General features: G+C 43.1%; 2 protein-coding genes across 2 annotated transcripts; one reads left to right on the forward strand and one right to left on the reverse strand.

Moving 5' to 3' along the window:
- Positions 1–877: 877 nt before the first annotated feature.
- Positions 878–3221, forward strand: BCIN_05g02760 (hypothetical protein). Its single transcript, XM_001559971.2, has one exon. It carries the CDS (start codon positions 1057–1059, stop codon positions 2506–2508), a length of 1452 nt encoding a protein of 483 aa, XP_001560021.1. The 5' UTR covers positions 878–1056; the 3' UTR covers positions 2509–3221.
- A 3293-nt stretch (positions 3222–6514) lies between these two features.
- BCIN_05g02770 (hypothetical protein) lies at positions 6515–10594 on the reverse strand. Its single transcript, XM_024692926.1, has 4 exons — positions 9356–10594; positions 9097–9293; positions 8141–9043; positions 6515–8063 (listed from the first exon to the last, which is right to left on the reverse strand). Exons 1-4 carry the CDS (start codon positions 9372–9374, stop codon positions 7644–7646), a joined length of 1539 nt encoding a protein of 512 aa, XP_024548708.1. The 5' UTR covers positions 9375–10594; the 3' UTR covers positions 6515–7643.
- Between the last annotated feature and the right edge of the window lie 8531 nt (positions 10595–19125).

The following is a 19125-nucleotide window of genomic DNA, read 5'->3' on the forward strand; positions in this document are numbered from 1 at the left end:
AATTAAACCCAGATTGAGTGCACGTCTATTTGGAAAGTATGAAAAGCTGAGAGCAAAGACTCTAGGAACGAAAGAATTGTATGACTAGAAGAAAGTGACCACATACCCACTAATTGCTTTGGATTTCATATGTTGATCTGTGCCGTACCTATATATTTTATAAAACGTCCTATGCCTCGTAAGTCGTACAGTCTTATGAAATATTCTTGAATGCCCATTGTTGGTGTTCAGCGTTTGACTAATTTCCAATTAATAACACTCATATAATCTGATTTCTTCCATACAACCGGAAGTGAAGCTTTCCATTCTAAACTTCCATCGAATCTATTTACACAGACTCTCATATAGCCGTTTCCGATTCAAGTTTACTTGAAATACTATTGCTTTGTCTAAAGGCTCTCTATTCTTTAAACTTACGCCTTCTACCTTAGTTCTAACTCGACCTGTTTGAGCTTTACAAACTCAAAAAAGCTTAGGATTTTATTGTTTTTATTCATATGTAGCTCAATAAAAGCTTTTGAATTAATATTAAAACTTATACAATATAAAACATTAATAGTGTAAAAGAGTAGAAGGTGATAGAGGTCACACAAGAAAAGCCTTCATATATATCATAGTCAATCTAATAACTATGTATAATAAAGAGGTGAATTACTACATAGCGATAGCGAGGTGCGGCGATGCATTTGGAACAAAAGCACATAACCTAGAGGTCAAACTAAGAGGCTGGAAAATCAGTATCTTCTTTAGTCTACAGAAGGAGAAACTATAAATACCAAAATAGCAATGTCACGTGACTTCTACGTCACTATTAAATTCCTTCGTCCTAGCTTTGGGGGGCGGCGAATTAAGGAGCTCTTTTGCCAAGATCCGAAATGTTTATTTTGACTTTCATGGATGACTGCTTGGTTTTATTTTTGTTTTCTACGTTTTAATCAAGCTTGAGATTTGGCCATTGTTATATGATCAAGTCGCCATCCTATCCCAATTCATGTCAATTAACCTTGTCATTACATTCGCAGAGCAGTCACAGAAATTGTGAAGTTGCACCTCAAGATGTGGGATCAATTGGAGCCAACTGCCCCTCATATAACATATTTTGTCCTTCCACTATTTCTCATCACTTATGCCCTCTTCTCCAATTTTATCCGCAACCATCTTCATCTCTCAGAGCCTCCTCTCGCCATTCTCTTTGGTATCATCCTTGGTCCGTATGTTCTCAAAGTCCTCACCCCAGAAGAATGGGGCCTGGACGATGAAATTATGCAGGAAATCACTCGTGTGATTGTAGGCATTCAATGTTTTGCTGTCGGACTCGAACTTCCCAAACATTATTTTAAAAGACATTGGAAATCCGTGCTCTATCTTCTAGGTCCTGTAATGACCTTTTCCTGGGCCGTCACTTCATTATTCGCCTACTTTATTTTTCAAACCACTATACCCACAGCTCTGATAATAGGAGCTTGTCTCTCACCAACTGATCCTATTCTCGCCGCATCCGTCCTTTCACAGTCTCGGTTTAGTGAAAGAGTTCCTCCACGTATTCGTCATCTTCTTTCCGCTGAATCGGCGTGCAATGATGGAGTCTCTTTTCCGTTTCTTTACATTGGTCTTGTGATCTACACTACACACGGTGGTCCTGGAGAAGCTATCAAGGAATGGGTAACAATCACACTGCTCTGGCAATGCCTGCTTGGCATCGTAGCAGGTCTCATACTTGGAAACATAGCCAATCGACTTCTTCGATTCTCAGATACGCGCAAATATATATCCAGACCTTGTTTTGTGGTATTCTACCTTCTTCTTGCCATTCTTTCTATTGGAATCGGATCTCTTCTGGGATCAGATGATTTCCTAGTCGCTTTTGGTGCTGGAGTCGGTTTTGCCCACGATGGATGGTTCTCCAAAAAAACCAAGACCGTGGCTTTTCCAGTAATCGTAGACCATCTACTCAATTCTACTATGTTTGCATACTTTGGCTCCATCATTCCGTGGAATCAATTTCAACCAACTACCATTACGCCATATATCAAACCTTGGACTCTCATCCTTTTTCTCATTCTTGTTCTTCTCTTCCGCAGAATTCCAATCCTTCTCTTGACCAAACCTCTCATTCCAGATATCTGCACTTATCGCGAAGCGCTCTTTGCAGGACACTTTGGTCCTATGGGTGTAGGCGCTTTATTCCTTGCTATAGAAGCAAGGGCGCAGCTCGAGACTGGTACATCGCTACCTCTTCCTAAACCACTATTCCCTGACGATCCAGGCCCCGTCAGCGAGGAAACAAAGGCAATTTGGATTATATGGCCAGTAGTATGTTTTGTGGTATTCGGAAGCACAATGGTACATGGATTGAGCGTAATGGGAATTAGTTTTGGAGGTCACTTTCTGAGAAAAGAGGGAGAAAGAGCACCGTTATTGGGGGAGACGCGGGGATTGAGTGGGATGGTTCATGAAGGTGGTGGAGGTGAGAGTGAACCGGAAGTTAGTGGGAGTGAAGCTGAATAGTGCAATTGAGTTTTGAGAAAGTTCTTTTGAGGGCATCTGCTTCTTGCTTGACGTACTTTTTTCTTCCTCAAGTACAACACTTACTCTTTGATGTGCATTCTAAAAACAAATCAGCTATTTGCCCGTACACAATCAGATCAAGCATGAAATTCAATACATCTATCCACATTCCGTTATCTGCGTTTCTTTCTTGCTAGTTTGATTTCTCGTTCTTTTCATACGCTACTTAGCGATTCTTTCACTGCATTCAACACACCATCACACCGTGAAGTAATCTCAACACCCTGTGTTCAAACAGGAAATCTTCCACAATTTCTCCAAGCAAGCAAAGATCCAAATGTCTACTCTATCCCCCCCATATAGTCCATAGAACCACACTGTAGTCAGAGACCATCATGCGACCTATCTGGTGAAGATATTAAGTGCATGAACAGACGGTTGGAGGAATAAATAATATCTACGTTCCTGCAATGAACGGTGGAATATATTTCAGATGCTTTGGTTTGGAAATAGATTTGTTCATACAATATCGTGGCTATTGCACACATATACACATACATATGTTTATTTTTCTTTTCTTTGTGGGAGGCATGCTTATTTTATTTGTGGGTTGTGTCTTCGCTCTTGATTTTTTATATTCTTCTACTTCTTTCCTATGTCTGGAGTTGACACACTACACAGATATATATAGTAAATAGATCATCATTTCTCCAAGCACATTAATATATACATGTGTGCATACGGATTATTGTAACGTGTGCGTATGTTGTTGATGATGTGGTGTGACTCCATTCGCTTGTATAGGGGATGCATGATTTATGTATCTATGTATTTTTGTATGGGTGTTTGTGGTTACACGGGCTTCAGATAAGATGATTGGATTTCGCGAAAATAGCCCTTTTCTGGTGTAATGAGGGAAATGGATTCGAGAATTATCACCCGCTTGGATTTGTGTTTGGGGAGCAGTTAGTTACAGACTTGATGGCTACGCGATAATTATTCTTGTTCCGTCGTTGAAGTTTTGGTGGGAATTGAAGGGGTTTTTATGGGTTTGGAGTATATGAGGTTGATTGGTTGAATACTAGGGTATATTGTGATGAGTAATGTTTTGGTAGTAAGGACTCAAGTACTTTGGTTTGAGTTGAAGTGGGTTGTAAACTAGTGTGTACCGTCGGCCATATATGGCCGACGGTAAGTGTGGCTGTCAAGATGTGAATATTGGAGTGTGATATTGTTCGAGAGCGGGATTGTGATTTCGGTGCAAAGAAAAAATTTCTCAATCATTTAGATGCAATAAGGGGAAGAATCATTGTGTCAGAACCAAACCGTTGGGCTTGTATCTCATCAAAATGGACTTCATATGCATCATAGAGCCTATATTATGTAGCATAAGTAAATGGGCGCCTCTTAATTCTTGTCGCGCACAAATTTCGGGGTGATAACAAATAAAGAGCTGATTAGAGGGACGAACAGAGAATGAACATGATTAATGATATATCAAAGATAAATCGTAAAGGTAATAGAACAGCTAGGCTGGTCGTGGAAAAAGTAGAGGATTTTGACTATGAAAATGACTAGACCACGTCGTACAAAACTCCACTTTCAATGTTTTGAATTCCGATCAAGTAGGCTGTGTATTGTCGTCGGCGTCATATCCTTGTTGCGTGGCCCTACTATCTTGGAAGTTGCGATCCAGATATTCATCATACATTAGACAGGAGCTCGTTGAAGCTCTCGCCAGTAGTACTAATTCGTCCCTAGAACTTTAACACCAATGCAAGCTTTCTGTATATCTCAAGTTCTAAGAATGACATTCAAGTGGCTATCTACCTATTGTTATGAGAAGGATACGGATGATGTAGCATCTACAATGATAGGTTCTGAATATTAAGTTGCATTCTGTCTAAAGAGCTAGCTATAGACAGGAAGTAGTAGGCATTAAATAAGGACTACTAAAAAAGCTAGTCTCTTTCGCATTCGCTTAGAATTCTAATATAGTAGCCATTGAATTGCAGCCATTCACTGCGTTTACACTCCCCTCAGCGCCACACGCAACCTGTGAAGTCAGCAAAATATCGGTACCAATCAGTCCGTGTCAGATAATGTATACATACTACTGAGAAATTGCTATATGTTTATTTTCATACTAGTCTCTCTTGGGGTCTATCTTTGTTTGCATTTAAAAAAGCGATCATCACCAATTCACCGTTACAGGGCATGGGAGGTCGGAAGAGTCTATTCTTTACGCGTAAAGTACCTATGTTTGCACTGCATGGCCGGTCCCCGCTATTTTCTCTAAGTATAAGAGATGATAGGTGTATATACTATGTAGCTAAGACGAGACATGTTCAAATTTGACGTGGCATGGAGACCATTGGATTACGACTGTACAAGAGTGGATAACAATCACTTTACCACAAGAGGACAGATTCGAATGATTGAACTTTCACACTCGGTTGGCTAGCTTAACGGCTTTAAGTACTTGGTTCTTTGAGCCCAGAGAGTGATTCTTCACATCAGGGTTTAGGGTTACGCTGGGGTGTGCCTTCGGTAAAATGTTTATGTAGCACCCAAAGACCCGAGATGAATTTATGCTTGCTCCATACCTGCATAGAGTTACTGTACTATCCTCTTTTTTAAGCTTAAGCTTTATGGATTCAAGTGTAATCTCGGGTCAGAAACTACCGTTTGAGAACTCTGGGGGCGGGGCAGGGCAATACAATGAGGTTGGTGCTAAAGGGGAAAGAATAATTGCCGCTAGACACTATTCCGAGGTTACGGCTTGTTCAAACTCTTTGAGGAGAAATCTGATTACAACCAATAGTTGGAAATTTGACCGAATATAAACATCCGATTTATTGATTTACCGAGATGCGATGAGAGACAAGATTAAACAACTATATCCTCCCTAGTCATGTTAACATTACAATGCATGGAATGGACCTATCATACCACAGAACTCATACATAATGTCTCAACCACCACCAATTAACCTCCTAATTGACGCTACTAAGCACTTGATCTTATTACCGAGACGAATTTCTTCACCCATCTCCACCCCCTTCATGCTAGTTCATCGCCTGCTGCCCGAAGCTCCATTTAACCTCAATTGAGCAACAAGAAGCCATACCAGCTTACAACTCTAGGCTAATTTACAAGAAATATCAGGCGCACCACTCAGTGTCATTAATTCAATCATCAATCCATGAGTTTCTGCCGTCTGCTCTGCCTTGTTCTGTGCACCCCTGTTGAACCAACTGTTGTAATCTTTCAACGCCGCAGCGTGGAAATCAAGCGGATAAGAGAGCATAAGCAGAATCCAGGATGCTTCTGAGCCCAATTTCTCCGCCGCTTATTGTTGAATGTGTTGGGAGCGGCAGTGAGTGATTCTGGGTTAGGGGTAATAAAGATGGAAGATGATGAGAACTTTGGTGGCTGGATTTCTTAGCTCCAACGGTTTTCTTCATGAAGGTTGGGAAACTTTGTGCTTGACGACTCCTTCAAGTTGGTGACGATAACTTTTGTGTTGGAATGAATGGGTATCTTCAGAAGTTGTTGTATATCTGTCATGCGGAGGATATGAAACTGGAAAGGATGAGCTCGCCGACGAGATAATCTTGGGAAGGAATGAAAAAATAGGAAATGATTTTACCGCGGCATACGTTACACACCCGGGATATGTATTCTGCTGTTCATTGGATATGGTATGAGGGCTCAAGGCTAGAAAGTGCAAGTGGGAATCTAAATGGGATGGAAATAAGTCGATCACATCATGCAAAGTGGGCATTTATCGATCCGGTAGTATTGTTTACTTAGTGAACAGGCATTCATCTTTCAAGGGTAAATGCAAAAAATTATTCCAATCAACAAGGTCGTTCGATATGTTTGAGGAAGGGCAAAAGACAAGTCACTAAAATCCAAAAGTGCATATCGCAGGGCCAATGCATCATACGAAACCGACGAGAACAGTCTCCGCATATCAAACTATCTAACCAGAAAAAAGTCATATACAGGGCTGTAGATAACACGCATTCCAAATACTCCTGGATTTTGTTTTTAAGATCGTTTTGGCAAAGTCTGCGCCACCAGAATGCGAAGTTATTAGATTTATTTCTGGAATAGTAAGAAGATAGATACGAATAGTTATTATTTCCGGAAAATTCCTAGGAGTCTTCCATCATGCACTCTCACTATCACACCGTCAATCGATTAACCATCACAGACCGTAATTTCAAAGGGGCGCAGATTGGTCAGAACCATATTGCCAATACGACTTTAAACCCAGCAGACCATGTGTACTTAGCCCATTGCAACCGAAAGAGGTTTTGCGTCCAGCCGTCCTTTTCAAGACCCCTGGGCTTCCGGAAACGTGCTACCTATTACAAACCCCAAAGATAATCTATCTTAATGCCGAAAACAACATGGCCGTCAGATTCTGGAATTCGAGTCAAAACGTATTCACGGCTCAGTAATTTGTCAACCCCCTGCCGGTATGACTCGGGTATGACTCGCATTGGTCAAGGAAACAGTTGGTTCACAGCCTTACAAGGAAGGTCCACGATATTTGATTCGTGTGAATGCATAGATATCCTTGTCCGCATGATCGAGCGGTCACTTGATTTTTGGGTTTGCTGAGTATTCCAAAATCTAACATTCACGACGGAGAGTATTCTGTCCAGACGCCTTTTTTGTGACGAGTGAAAACATTGGATAGGTGCCAACCTTGGACTTTGCCGCGCCGCTCACGTACCGCAAACTGCTAGACATTTGGAAAACTTGGTCTGTGAAAGTTTGATGGGTAGATATGTACTGCCAGTGAAGGACTATGCTTCTTCTTCAAGACTATTCTATTAATTTGTACAATGAATGTATATCGATTGCTCTAGGGAAATGAAATCTCCTTGACAATGATATCAGATGTTTGCCGCCCCTAGACTTGTCTCTATTGATGGCCTGCCTGTAAACCCAGTTTTAATTTCCTTCTGCACAATATTATGTGCACTCCAATGGTTCCGTAGAACGATTGCTCATTATACCCAAACTTCGTAGAAATCAGACTTCCATATATTGTAGAGAAATTTAAAACGATTACCAATATCTATCGCCCCCGAATACTGTACTTCAACGGTCCCTGCTCAATTTCCCGCCCATATCTCTTGATGTTGCTGCTGATGCTGTTGCGCATACATAATTTGTTGATGATGTTGCTGCTGGTAATGCAGCGAACTGGCATCACTTGCAGTCCTACTCCTCAACTCTCCTACTAAAGTTTGCTCTTCGTCTGTGAGACTGTGAATCGCGCTGTCCCTTTCATCGTGATTTGGCCATGGCGTTCGTGGTTCCATCTTGATATCGTAGTTCAGTTGCTCCGTATGTTTGGAAAATGCATACTCCGTGTTGTATGACCGATCGTCAGGAGGGAACATTTCGTTGAACTTTCTCTGGACGGCTTCTTTACTCCACTTTTCTTGGACTCCATGCTTCATCATGCCTTTTGCGACTGCTTCCCATTTATCTCTTTCGTAATCTTCCCAAGCAAGTGTCAAAGCTCGCTCCTAAGCTTCGGTTAGCTTCTTCGTTGCCTGGATTAGTGACCGATCTGACCGAAATACATAATGAGCTAGGGATGTACCTCGCAATCAGTCCAAATGCGGAGACGTTCACAAAGTCGCTTCTTGCGCATTTGCAGAGCTGGAACTTTCATACTCCTGCCTGTCCTTTCATTGAACTGCTTAGCAATCTCTTTCCACGCGAGGCCTTCAACATCTGATAGTTGCATCAGGATTTGTTCCTCGTGACTAATATTCTCATGAAAAAGAATATCTCCGTCTAAATGTGTGGGGGCGCCCTTTCTCTTTCTTCGATTAGGAATGGGAGCGATTTGTTGCTCTGGGTATTGAGGTGGTGTTGAGTGATAGGAATTTATTGGCGTAGCAATGGAATGCATGGAATGCATAGAATCATGACGGCCATATTGCATGTTGTCTCTATATGGCATATCTCCAGGTCTAGTTGCTGGTCGCATTGTGTTGGGGTTAGGAGCAATCAGTATTGGCGCGGGGTTGTTTACTCTGTAGCTCTCAGGACTTTGAGCTGGTGTGGCATGGCGCGACCTTCGGAGATCTGCGCTCATAGCACTTGGATTTGTACTTTGAGGACTGGTATTCATATTTGGAGATGTCAACTCAGCTGCTCGTCCTGATTTTGGCGTAGCGGAAACTCCAAATGCACCATAATAAGGGGAAGTACAGAAAAGAGTAGGAGAAGTAGGATAATTAGGCTCGCTGGTAGGGATCTTGGCATTATTGGAACTTGGGCCTTTTTGCTTCATTGGAGCAGAACCGAGTCTGGAACCAAAATCGTCTTCGCCCCCACCAAAGAGCGGATAATCTGGTGATTCCATGGATGGTGATAGCTTTATATCCCTTTCTCTTGCTGTGGGTGCTGGCCTTGAAGAGATATTTGGAGATGGTGCCATTGTAATAGGCGTGATCAAAGTTGAATCGTAATGTGCTGGAAGGTTGAATGACGAGACCTAAATTTTTAATTAGAAACTTCCAATCACTAGTCGTAATGAAATAAACTTACAGCACTGTAAGGAGTCCAGGGAACATCTGAAGCTCTAGCACTCGTGTGACTTGCACTGTGAGGCACACCATGGCCCCCGCCAAAGGCAGGCTCCCCCATGGTGGTCATCTTGAGACGAGGTAGAAGAGGTTTCTTGAAGATAGCTGGCGATGTAACAGCAAAAGAATCCTCAAAGAATGTAGGAGATGGAATAGGAGCTAGTTAAAGACTTTAATAAATGGAAAGGATCTTTGAGACCGACAGGAGGGGGGTATCTTACCAGAATATATATCAAGCATTTGAAATTAGTATGGCGTGGTATAATTATGTAGTCACAATGAAATCAATCTGCCTGACAATGTCGAGTCAATAGAAGCCTTGTTAGCAAGTAAAAAGTCGATGTCTTTTTTTATGCCAGCCAGGACCTATAAGTTTAAACAGAATGAGAGGCACAGCAAACTCAGCCCTGGTCACTCATTGGGCCGGGGACCAGGTGGCAGTGAGCAAGCAGGAGCAAGGTAGCGCCTTAACTAAACAGAGTGGGATGTGCATGTTAGCAGGGGAAGGGGTAGCCGCCGGGATATGAGGGGAATGCACGGTACTTGGTAGCAAATATGATTTGAGCGCTGGGAGTCTTAGCCGACTTAGCTCTTGATTATTCTGCTACCCCCATTTGGTATAGTGGTATTTCAAGCTTAAAAATTAAGAAGTATACGGTACCCAGCGCGTGCAACGGCGGCTGGGTGTTGTCACACAACCTTGCTTATTGCCAATGCTGAATTTCGTTATCGCCCACCTAGGATTCCTGATATAGTTTAAGCAAGTAATTGCGGGCATCACCCTTTGAGATTTAGAATCTAAGAGTGTGTGCACTGGGCACTGCAATGATGAATGGATCGATCTCAAGGGTCCGGACCGACGGCAGCTATTACGCGAGTTCTTTTATTTGATGATCGAAAGATCATTTAAGTCGGTGATTATCGGATGCAAAAGATACCATTCTGCGATCGTATTCATTGGGAGTCGCTTTTCAGGTCTAACCCGTATCTCGGTAGCTGATAGAATTCTGGGTCTCATATACAAGAAAAACATCCTGTGACACAGGAACAGAGGACAGATTTTGTGGCCACCGGGCAGCCGAACAAAATACGCACACGGCCACTGACAGGCTTACCTGTCCGCAAGAGTCTGAATTCTCCATAAAATCAGGTCAGCACAGCTTGCCTACAGGAAAAATCACTTTGGAGCCTGCCAATTGACGGGGTATGTTTCATGCTTCGCAGAAATGTGGCAAGGGATGCTGGCTATTGTAACGTGATTGTGTCGAAAGTAGCGACGTGCTTGATCCCGAGGGCACGGTAACGGTTCCTCCCATGGTGGGGATTAAAAAGTACTCGGAGGTTGAACAAATCAGAGGTTCGATAAAAGGAGAGCCTGTGAAGTATTTAGCCTGTAGAGCGGTTGGTGTGGGAGTGATTACAGTAAGATGTGGTGGTGGGGAGGAGGAGGAAGTAGAGCCTTGTCAAGTTCATATGTTGATGGAGGATTACTCAAGCGAAGCGAACAATTGTTCGAACCGCGCGCTTTTTGTGGACTTTTGTGGATTTGTGTAGAAATCACAACTTTACGTTTCTGCATTAGCGTATCTAGACAGTCGACCCTATGATCTAACCTAACAGAATTTACTAACTGAGAATTTATGGGGCTGATATCCAATCACGTTCCTTTGAATGATCTCGAAGCGAATGTGCTTTTCATCCAGCTTCCGTATATAATCTAGTGCTTACTCCGCATAGTTATACAATAAACATCATCAATGCCCACTTCAGAAAAGATTGCATAATACACACTCCATTACGCACGGTATACAGTACGTATACACAAATACACACATACGGGACGCTACGGAACACGGCATCTTCGAAGAAAGCATGATGCTGGCTGTGAAGGATGAATTAATGTATGAATGAATGAGTGAGCAATTCTTGTTTAATCTAGGGCTATCTTCCGAAATCCCCTCATCTCAACAACCCTTCGTGCTCCCCCAAAGCCCCTGTTTTCTCTTTCATCCCTCTGGACATCCTAGTAACCGAACTCGGGACTCAACCACAATTTGTCTTTTTGTGATTGACGTTGCATTAGTTGTCTGAAATTGAATTTACCTCACTCCACAATGTGCTCATTTGCAAGAGCGAATGTACACACAGCCTATCTACTAACGAGGATAAATCTCAGCTCCAAGGCACTAATCCGCGATTAACGACTTAGACATGCCGAAGCTGAATGTAGGGGATACAAAGAAGCGCATCTGGCGCCGTTGGTTTTGTTGGCGTCATGACAGCCGCGTCAGTTAAAAGCCGTTAAGAACAATTGAAGATAGTCCGTAAGCATGACACGAATTCTATCAAGGGTAGAAATCAATGATTCCAAAAATTTCCTGGGTGAATTGGAAAGGAAGGTACGATTTGTGGGATTCTCAAAGAGGTTTAGCGATTACCTCTATTATAACCGGCAAGTCTACTCGGTCTCATGATTTTTTTAAATGGTCGACCGTTCGAGACAGCACACCATTTTCTCTCGCCCCCTGCTAGACTGAACCAGACTGTCGGTAACAACGCAGGCGAAAACCTTCCGCACACTTTTACATTCATTCTACAACTCAGCGCCAGCTTAAACATCAAGACCAATGTGGGCCAATGAACTCGGATCCGGACGGCCACTTTCATTGTGATTCCCCCTTGGATGAACATGATGGGGGGAGGGGGGCGAGAAAGGCCAATCTTTCATACTCGTAGATCATGCATCCTATCAGCAAAAGCAGATAGATTTTGGGGGTTTCATAGGTCGATCCTATCCCCCCAATCAAACTACACCATCAGTCTCGTAATTTGATCCTGGTTGCCAAAACAATCACAAATCTTACGGCCCGCACAGTGTTGATGGTGTCGATTTCAGGAATTGGCATAGCAAAACAGCCATAAACACGAACGACATTGCCGATATCTTGCCGAATGTAACATTTCACGGCTTCGTCCGTGGTAATAGTGCAAGATACTCTGTATCAATACGGCGGGGAGAAGGTAAGAGCTTGAGCACAAGGAGATGACCATTATGCCATGCGCAGCCACGTATACAACACTTAATCGCCTAAGACCTCTCGAACTCGAAGGGTTTCGGGTACTAACAAAGCCTAGGGTTTGGAGAAATAATGGATACTTGACCTCGATCTTGATAATCTCGACGATTCATCCCTCAACCATGGATAATTGTCAGTTGTCAGCGGAACTCTCCCTCCTTCCCCCCGATACAACGCAATGCGGTACAATGGAGAGAATATCCCTCGATGAAGTTAACCCTAGTCCCGATATGCAAGGTTTCAATAAGATTAAAATTGTTGTGAACAATACTGGAATTATCCAATATTTTCTAGCTCTCTAGACGGATTTCGGCTCGTAATCAACCAGCCAATCGTAGGATACAGAATGGGAAAAAACGATGTGCCGATGATGCTGGGGTAAGAAGCAATACTATCTGAACCCTTGAATGTGGTAAACGGACATGTAGCCCGCCCATTTTTCCATCGGTTATGCCTTCACTGCCTACGCGGAGATAGATTTTTGAGCGAGCGAGAATGTTTTTCAAAAGAGGACAAATCAATCCAGTCGTTTGGCTCACAGGATTCCAGACCACCATTTTCTTTCGACTGCGGATATTAATGCAGGCAGGCACACCGCCAGAATTTCCCATAAAACCAGGGTCTCACAGTGTAATCCAGCAGTTTGATAGACGTTTTGATCGGTCAGATTAGCTGCTACCACCTGTATGTATACTCAGAAGAGGCTTGGTCTTCCGGCCTTTACCAGTTTGTCGGAATGAGATAGATGCTCACGGGTCCGACGGAAAAGCTTAACAACCAACCAGTTTCATGCGAGATAAAACCAAACAATGCACCTTCTATCTTAGCTATCGATGGCGGATATCTTACCATAAGGCTGCGTTGACGAAAAGTTCGATCGGCAGACAGTCAGCTTTCAGAAGGTCAGAAAATATTCGTTGGTATGCTCCGACTGAAATGGTAATGTTCGCGAAGGATCAGTGGTTCCCTCTGAGGTAACAGTAGGCATTCTAATGGCAGCCCACATCAGCCGTTGATCCTGGTCATCAATCATACTGTTGATGAGACTCAGAACAACCTATGGACTGAAGTACGAGTGACTTCATGGCCCCCAGATTTCGAATTGCGATTAACTAGCATGCCATCAAACGGTGCCGTCGAAAATCTTGGCGAGTCTTTTTTTTTTCTGGAGCTTTAGAGACCAAGGATGGCGGCGTGGCAACAGGCAATATTGGACAGGATGCAATTTCCAAAGCTAATGCTGGTATATGGCACATAACAGCCCACATTCACACTTTGTGCCACCCCCTCCCCCACAGAACGTGTTTCAATATTCATTCAATGGCTATCTGAAGCTTGAATTTTCGAGAATACAGCCCACCATCTTGAGCATTCAGGATCGTGGGCTAACAGAAGTGGGTTACTAACCCTGCCACGAAAAGCGTTGATCACAGTCCCTTGCTCGTTTTCTTAGGCTTTTCGAGCTTTCGAATTTGTGAATTCTTCTTTGAGAATATGTAGCATGTACTCAAGGCGTTCGTACCATCAATCCACAAATATCAGCCCGATGTATTTATTTTGGCGATACAACAAGAGAGCAATCCCAGAACACCTTCACGGCGTGAAAGAGATTTCCTGAGTATTCTATGGGGAAAGTTTCCCATTGCAGCACAAGTGGCTATATGGTTGGTAGCCCCTCTACTGTAACATCACCACACCCTCAGAATGAGAGAGATGTTTCGTAACTGCAAGTCACCTTTTTCATGCAATCCAAAGAGTCTAATTCACATCAATATCACAAAATGGCTGGATATCAGGCCTGCCTTTTGATCATAGCTGGCAACAGTACACCCTCAAGTTTCTGCAATGCCTTGCAATATTAGAGTTTATCTTTCAGAAGGGGAAGTTTCTCGGTCGCCTGCTGATCCTCTAGATTGTAACCTCAACTTAAACTAAGGTTATTTTATCATAATGGGGTCAACTCTTGGAGGATTTTATCCAGGATGCTTTCTTCGATGCAACCTTGATTTTTTCTGGGCCGGACTTGCTGATGATCATAGAAGACACTAAATCTTCAAAAAGAGAACTTCACACCCCAAGTTCTTAGCTCATTGTTGTGCCACAAACATTACACAACATGTTCCTTCTCTTCAACTTTGCCATGGCATAAGGTATAAACGGCTTATCATTCAGATCGGAGCATTCTCTACCTTTACGGGCATCACTATCGAAACATTTACAATCCCCCTTCTTCTTGGAACTCTAAACCCGCTTTTCTGCTATCAAAACTATATTGCCGCCGCTGCCAAGACCAACATTTCATAACCTTGATAGCACATCTCCACCATAATCTGCCCTAAGGATATCTCAAAATAGCTTCACATGGCAACATGGTCCATCCTTCAGGACAGTAAGTCCAAGCTTCTGTCAACCCCACTCCACACTGTCTTCCCCAGAAACAGCAACACAACATAAATTAACATTTTGCATCCGCAACAGATGAAACCCAATAATTACCGCGATACCAACAAAGATAAGCCGGATAACACGTACACAATCGATTCGGCATCTAAATTCTACACATACATGCGATAAAGAAAGGCTTCACACAATGGCGGGATCTTCATCTATGAAACTGCGTGGTCCTGAAGCTCGGGACAACAACACGGTTGTTCGGCTTACAGAATGAATCCTTCGAGGCAGAAATTAAAGCAAGCGCTTTACTTTGGAGCCCGGTCCACCTTTGACGGATATTATTTGGTGTTGCGCATTCTTCATCTATAATTCTCTGACATCTAGGCCGACTCATATCGTACTGTGGAGATGCTTTAGGATTCACTGAAGGGATGGCGTTGTGCCGTCTTTGAAGGATTGTGGTGAGAATGTGATGTGTTTTTACTGTGTTTTGACATATTTGCGCCGGTTCTTATGATGGGGGTTTTTTCGGTATGGTGATGACAACAAAGGGAGTATCTAAGTGAGAACCACTCGTCCAGAGGTAAGTGGGTGGATCCTCGAGTCCATCTACTCGAAATTACAGCCATCATGAGATGGAAATTCCTCCTCATATTTTCTACTCGAACCACACATCTAATTGGGAGAGGTAGGGTGATAGTCTATGCCACTGTTTCTCCTCCTGTTTTGATAGGAGGTGGAGATAAAATGGATTGCCAATATGATATTGAATGATAGATTTACTGAATCAAACTTTACCTCGATATTTCCCTTCAAATGCAATTTTTGATAGATCCAAGATAGTCTAACTCCTCTTTACAGTTCAGTTTCATCAATGAATACTCACATACATTACCTCCTCTTGTATCGTTGCCGTCAAGGGAGGCATCTAGCCTGTCATAATTTTATTCATTGATGATTCCACTCAAATACGCACATCGATGTCTGTCCAGAATATTGCTTAGAATATTTGCATCTGCATGCCATCAACCCGTCACACTGTAACCACTTCCCAACACTGCATCACTGGCATTTGCTCTCCAGTCCCCGCAATTACCATGAATATATGAATCCATTATTTGGCTCGCCCAAAACTGAGAACACGTGTCTAAAACCCTATATTCTGAACCCACGATCACCCATAAGACCGTAAATTAGCAAATCGCCACTCTCCTCAGATGCATCCCACTCCCTTCCCCTCATTCCACATCGCCTTACCCGTATCATCCACCTACCTCATACATCATAATACACATCCATCCACTAATTCACTAATCCATCATTCGTCATCCGATGCAAGCCCGCAAGCCCGCAATCTTTGCATAGGGCTAGGGCGCAGTCCATGCACACGGCAAACCAGCCATCTCCATCTCACTCTCACATGTTTTTCCTTCAAGAAAATTGCACACAACCCACCCGTTGTTATGGCATCAAACATTCAATTCGAAAAAAGCAAGTAAGCTGACAACATCACCTTACCTAACTCACCCTAGCAACATTTTGGGGGCCAAAAGCAGCAAGGCAATGCAAGCTAAATTCTCACCCACATATGCAGCCAAACCAAAGACGAAAGAGACCAAAGCACCATGAATATCAGTACAGATATCTAAGCATATCGGGGGTGCCGAGCCTTCTGAGTAGGGACCAGGAATTAAACATTCTGAGATTGGGTAAGATACTATGCAACGGTCTCGAATGAGACATGTGGCGTCGTTCCGAGAAAATGGTAAGAATTTAGATTCGCTGGGCTGCCTACCTGCCTGCCTACCTACCTGGCCAAATCATGTATGATGACAAAATTCGGGGTTAACAAATGCGCGCGCGTGAGTGGTGGGCTGTGTACGATGTACGATTGCGAAGGGGAGAGCGAAATACGGGAGAGAGATTATATTTGGAATTGTCGGGCTGGAATGGAGAAGCTATTCAGGGCAGGGTAGGGTGGTATTGGTGGGGCTGTGGGTTTTTGAGATCGTGAATATATTTTGTACTCGGTGATGGAGTATTGGGAAGCGGGAACACGTGGGTTGGGGATTGTTTGTGGGGTTGCATGATGAAGGTGGTTTGCATTTTGGGGAATTTCTTTTGAGAATGAATTGAATAGTCGTAGTTCTCATGACCATTCTATCTATTTTATTATTTCTTTTTTCTTTATGCAAATACTCTTGCGTAGATCTCTACTGCGAAAACCCGAGTGGGCTTCGGGCAGTGGGAAAGGGCAACTCATGATCTTTTATTGTAGAAGAACTTTTTTGAGGTTGGCTGTAGTTCAGTTAACAAGCTCATTTGAAATTGGGTACCTCAAATAGCAGATTCATGAGCTACAATTGATCAAGCAAAATAATCCTGACCCTCTGCGATTCAAATCCTGCGAGGTGAGAGATCGTGCCTTCCACGCCTCGAGGAATCACAAATTTCTCGGATGACCAAGTGTGTCTCATCGTTTATGCTATACTACATGTTTATGAAACTGTCAGATGCACCCGAGCAGTGGCAGGCACTCAGTGCAACGGAGAAGCCAATAATGGGACAATGTGTCGTAAATCATTACATCTAGCACAGCACCAGCCATGATCTATGCACACGAAGTCTTTAGCATGAACGGCACGAATAAGCGGACTCCTAAAAGCCTCATGTGTATAATATCCCTATTAGAGTGGATCTACTAAACCAGTATCTCACAACTATTGCTCAAGCCGGCTCACCGATCGATTTAGAAGACTTATTAGCCCGTCCAAATCTGCAGACATGGAGCCATCAATTTTTCATGCAAAGATAGTCATTTTGTTAGCCGAACAAAGCTTGAAGATTCTTGTGTGTATCTAAGCATCATGAACTACTATACCTCGATGGATCTCTGGTCGGGATTCAGGATTGAACGTGTTTCACGCATTGCTTTAGCTAGTATAAAAATGGAGATAGGGAGCATGCTTGATTCCCACACTTTTAAGATTCACTTTTCTCGGAGAATTACTCAAAATCATAGCCTCGAAGGTATTCCAAGAGGTATTCAAATCAGAGGTAAGATCGAGATACTCGCTGGCCGCGAAAATTGGAAAATTTTCACAGCAAATAAATGCAGAAGATACATGTAGCAGATGAAAGCAACAATGCAGTCATCGAGTCCAAATATCCAATAGAACTAAGCTCCAGAAACCCAAACTTAAATAGCTGTTTAGAAGCAAGGAATCAGTCGTTCTCACTGAATATTCCAATAGTACTATGACCAAAAAACACTTTTCAGCCGACGCAAACAAGCAGAGAGCCCCAACGAAACCTCCAAACAAAGCAGGTACTCAACCTTCCGCTACTTGATTTTCGATATTGGGTGTCTTTCTGCTAGATCTATGTATTGAAGAAACAGAACAGCGGAATCGTACGCATCTAGACGACACATAGAAAGCGACTCTATCCAAACACTCTCCCCAAAGCACAAGAGCTCAAACACCCCGAGTAGATTTCCTATACAATGACTCAAGGAAAGCCATGTAAGACCCGTACACACCATCAAATAAAGAGAATTGCTTGAATAATAGATACACCTCCAGAAAATTTCTTTTTAACTGATATCGAGTCATATCTCCCTATCCCAATCTCCTTCCGTCCGAATACAAAAAATCATTGAATACCATATTTCTGCACTATTCGACATCTTTGCAACAATCCAGATACTACCTAGGTATATCCTTAACAATACACATAAGACTACCCACGGAGCAGACTTCAGACACTTCTCAACCCCACCTATCTATCCGATCAACGAAACCCACAAGCCCCTCCGCGCCTAGTAAAGAAATACTCTCTCTATTAGCAAACCGTCATTCCAACCCCGACGTTAACCTTCCACAAAAGTTTTACGTCGTGGAAAATAAAACATCAAAAATTAAACACCAACCTATCCCCACCCTCTCAAAACAATCTCCCCCTCGAAATCCTCAACAGCACAGCTAGACGAGCAAATTTTTCAACTCCATTAATCTCATATCCCTCCTTCTTCCCGACCTAAAGATCAAAACCAAAGACCATCTATCCCACGCCCCCCCCCCCAAAAACAAGAAACAGAAGTAAAACTCAAACTCCAAGAGAACGAGGAATAAGCATAACCCAGAACCCCCTCCCCAAAAATCATCTCCACTATCCAGCATCTCTCAAGCAACAACAAAATCTCACCCTCACACACCATTCCATCCATTCCTTTCCAAACCAGGTTTCAAATACTCACACCCATACCCATACCCATACCCTTCTTTCTTTCTTCCTCAGCCAACCCCATCATCAGCACTCCTGCTAAAGACATTCCAATCGCATCCACACCCATCAAACACGCGCATTATATTTCCCTAACTACCTCCCTCTTGCACTCACTACAAAAATATCCCCCCCCCCCCCCCCCCCCCACCCACAAGATTTGAAATCACAGCTCCCTCCCCACAGCCAAACCAAAGCAACAATTTTCAAATCATCTAATTCCCCTTTCCCCGTCG

Source organism: Botrytis cinerea, chromosome 5 (genome assembly GCF_000143535.2).
Source record: "Botrytis cinerea B05.10 chromosome 5, complete sequence".
In the NCBI taxonomy this organism is placed as follows: Eukaryota; Fungi; Ascomycota; class Leotiomycetes; order Helotiales; family Sclerotiniaceae; genus Botrytis; species Botrytis cinerea.

What these genes read in the sequence shown, in the direction of transcription:
- BCIN_05g02760 (XM_001559971.2), top strand. Translation starts at nt 1,057, where the DNA reads ATGTGGGATCAATTGGAGCCAACTGCCCCTCATATAACATATTTTGTC.
- BCIN_05g02770 (XM_024692926.1), bottom strand. An exon ending in CCTGGACTCCTTACAGTGCT is followed by an intron (nt 9,044 to 9,096) that starts GTAAGTTTATTT and finishes TTAAAAATTTAG; the next exon opens with GTCTCGTCATTCAACCTTCC. An exon ending in GCATTTGGACTGATTGCGAG is followed by an intron (nt 8,064 to 8,140) that starts GTACATCCCTAG and finishes ACCGAAGCTTAG; the next exon opens with GAGCGAGCTTTGACACTTGC.